General features: G+C 53.5%; 1 protein-coding gene across 1 annotated transcript; it reads left to right on the plus strand.

Moving 5' to 3' along the window:
- Positions 1-511: 511 nt before the first annotated feature.
- On the plus strand, positions 512-2,068 carry LOC137815775 (uncharacterized). The gene has a single exon (XM_068618888.2). It carries the CDS (start codon positions 512-514, stop codon positions 2,066-2,068), a length of 1,557 nt encoding a protein of 518 aa, XP_068474989.2.
- Positions 2,069-2,785: the final 717 nt, after the last annotated feature.

Genomic DNA, 2,785 nt, shown 5'->3' on the forward strand with positions numbered 1-2,785 from the left:
GGAGTGCAATCGGCCGCTAGAGGCGCCGTTTGTTATGTTTCGCAGGTTTGCTTGGAGTTCTTGTGGAGTGCTTGGAGCGTTCTTGCGGAAGACAGAGTTTGACGTGGCGAATCCTTCGGCGTTCGAATCACCTGTGAGATCATTTGGCGCCCATCGTGGGGCCCGTGTGAATTTGTGATCCCATCCATGCTTTGCTGTTAGATTTCGCTTGTTCTTGAGATTCTTTGCTGAGAAAATGAGGAAGACAAGGCAAACTTCACCCGCGCCATCAGCTGAAGAAGGAGCTGTGACAATGGCGCAGGTCTTGGAAATGATGCGAGCGCTACAAGATGATGTAGCAGCGTCAAGAATGGAACAAGAAAGGATGCAGGCGGACTTGGCTGCATCACAGGGCAAAAATGAGGAGTTGGACAGAGTAAATGAAGAGTTGCGCAAGGCGCTGCAAGCGTAGAAGGAATGTGCAGCAGAGGAAAGGGTGGCACCGCCACCGTCTCCCCCCAGGACTTTCCCCATGCCTTTCTCATATGAGATTATGAGTGTAGTGGTGCCACCAGGCTTGGTGGGGGTGAAAGCCACGTTTACAGGGGTGGAGGACCCAGAGACGCATCTGACAGCGTTTCACACCCAGATGATGCTCTCTAGGGGGCTCAGATGCTGTGTATTGCAAGCTGTTCATGAGCACCCTGAGCGGGATTACTCTGGAGTGGTTCGTGAGCCTACCAGATGGCCACATCACTTCGTTTCAGCAGTTCTCCAAGTTGTTCATGGAGCAGTGTATCGTGAACAGGGCACCCCAGTGGTGTCGTATGATTTGTTCGACGTGCGAAAAAACCAATGTGAGTCCCTCAGGGATTACCTTAGTCGTTTTGGAGCTCAGGTAGTGAGGCTGCCCAGTAAAGATGAAGATATGCTGGTGCATGCGTTCAAGAAAGGGGTTCTGCCGGGCCCTTTCAGTGAATCTTTGATCAGAAATCCCCCCAGCACCTTCGCAGAGATTAGGCGTCGTGTTGTGGCGCACATTGTGGCAGAAACAGAGGTTTCTGAGAAGAGGGGAAGCGCGGCCCCGACCAAGTCGCGCGGAGGACCGAGCAGGTCTCAGCAGCCAATGGGGATGCATGAGGCCAAAGAAGGAAAGAAGGCTCAGGGGAAGCCTCGCCCTTACGAGCCTAGGAAGGACCAAGGCAGGGGGCGCGCGAGGGAGAGCAATGCGCCCCCCAGGTTTGACTTTGTGGTGGAATTGGCGGAGCTGATTGCCATTCCAGCCATAGCGGCAAGGTTGCGAGCACCAGAGAAGACTGACAAGGTACTCGGAAGGAAGAAGAACGTGTGGTGTGAGTTTCACCAGGCTTATGGCCACTCACTCCACACTTGTTTGGCGTTGGGACACCAACTCGCGGAGTTGGTAAAAAGTGGCTTTTTGAGCGATTACTTGCGGGAGACGCAAGGTGATCGGACGTCGGGGCCACCAGCAGAAGATCCGCAGCACGAGGTACCTGTGCATGGGGAGGTGCACACGATCGCCGGGGGCTTCTCCGGAGGAGGGTGTACAGCCTCTCACAGGAAGAGGTACGCTCGGTCGGTGATGACTGTCGACTCGGTGGAAGATCATTCCCCCGATGCTGACATTACGTTTACAAAGGCGGATCTCCGGGACGTTGTGCTCCACGACAACGATCCTATAGTCATCTCCCTCGTCACGACAGGGAGAAAGGTACACAGGGTCCTCGTGGACCAGGGAAGCTCGAAGGACGTGATGTTCTGGCCGACGTTCAACAAGCTGCAGCTGTCCCTTGATCATCTTAGGCCATACCCGGGGTGCTTGTATGACTTCGCAAGGGACCAGGTGGAGGTACGAGGCTACATAGAGCTGAGGACCACGTTCACGGATGGGACCGTGGCCCGCACTGAAAAAATTAAGTACCTAATGGTCATCCGCCTACAACATACTGTTGGGAAGGCCGACGCTCAACAGATTGGGAGCTGTACCGTCGACGAGGCACATGAAGTTGAAGTTGTCGTCGACGGAGGGGGCAGTAATCACCATCAAGTCGGACCAGAAGGAAGCTAGACGCTTATACGAGAACAGCCTCAAGCAGCAAAGAAGTGTGTGCCATGTTACCTCGACACCACCGCTGGGTGTGGACGAGAAGCGATCGGAGGTCGTTGTGCTGGGAGGAGATCGGCGATCCCCAGAACGTGGAACGCCACGCGCTTGAAGTTTTATTTTAGTTGAAAATGTAAAGTAGTCGCGCTTTCGCGCTAGTATAAACAGTTTGAACAGTTCAGGGGCACTCTTTTTCCTAGAAGAGGGGTTTTAATGAGGCCACCCAATAAAAAAGAAGTTATCAGTATAAAAGTTTGCAAAGTTTTAAAGTTAAAATCCTCTTCGCCTCAGGTGCGAGTGCAGGTAATCGGTTAGGCCTTCCTCACCCCAGGCGCGAGCACGGCAACCGGTTTAAAGTCCTCCTCACCCCAGGTGTGAGTGCAAGCAGCTAAGGTTCAAAAAGCCAGGGGTGCTAGTAAGCCCAAGTAGGGAAAGGAAGGATTTCGAGAAACGCCTTTACCCAAGTGGCATAGCATCAATATTGGCACAACAGAACTCTTAGTCGAAACCCTTCTCACCCCAGGAGTGAGAAGGTGGAAGCACGACCCGATGTGTTAAGGGTCGATGACCTTGGGGCAGGCAAGAGGGGTTATCGAGAAACACTTTTCTCCCCAAAACAGGGCATCACCCTTGACCGATCGGTGTGGGAGTCCTCTATGCACTTAGCGCTGGAGCGACAAG

The sequence above is a fragment of the Phaseolus vulgaris genome, chromosome 1 (assembly GCF_051622355.1).
Source record: "Phaseolus vulgaris cultivar YP4 chromosome 1, ASM5162235v1, whole genome shotgun sequence".
In the NCBI taxonomy this organism is placed as follows: Eukaryota; Viridiplantae; Streptophyta; class Magnoliopsida; order Fabales; family Fabaceae; genus Phaseolus; species Phaseolus vulgaris.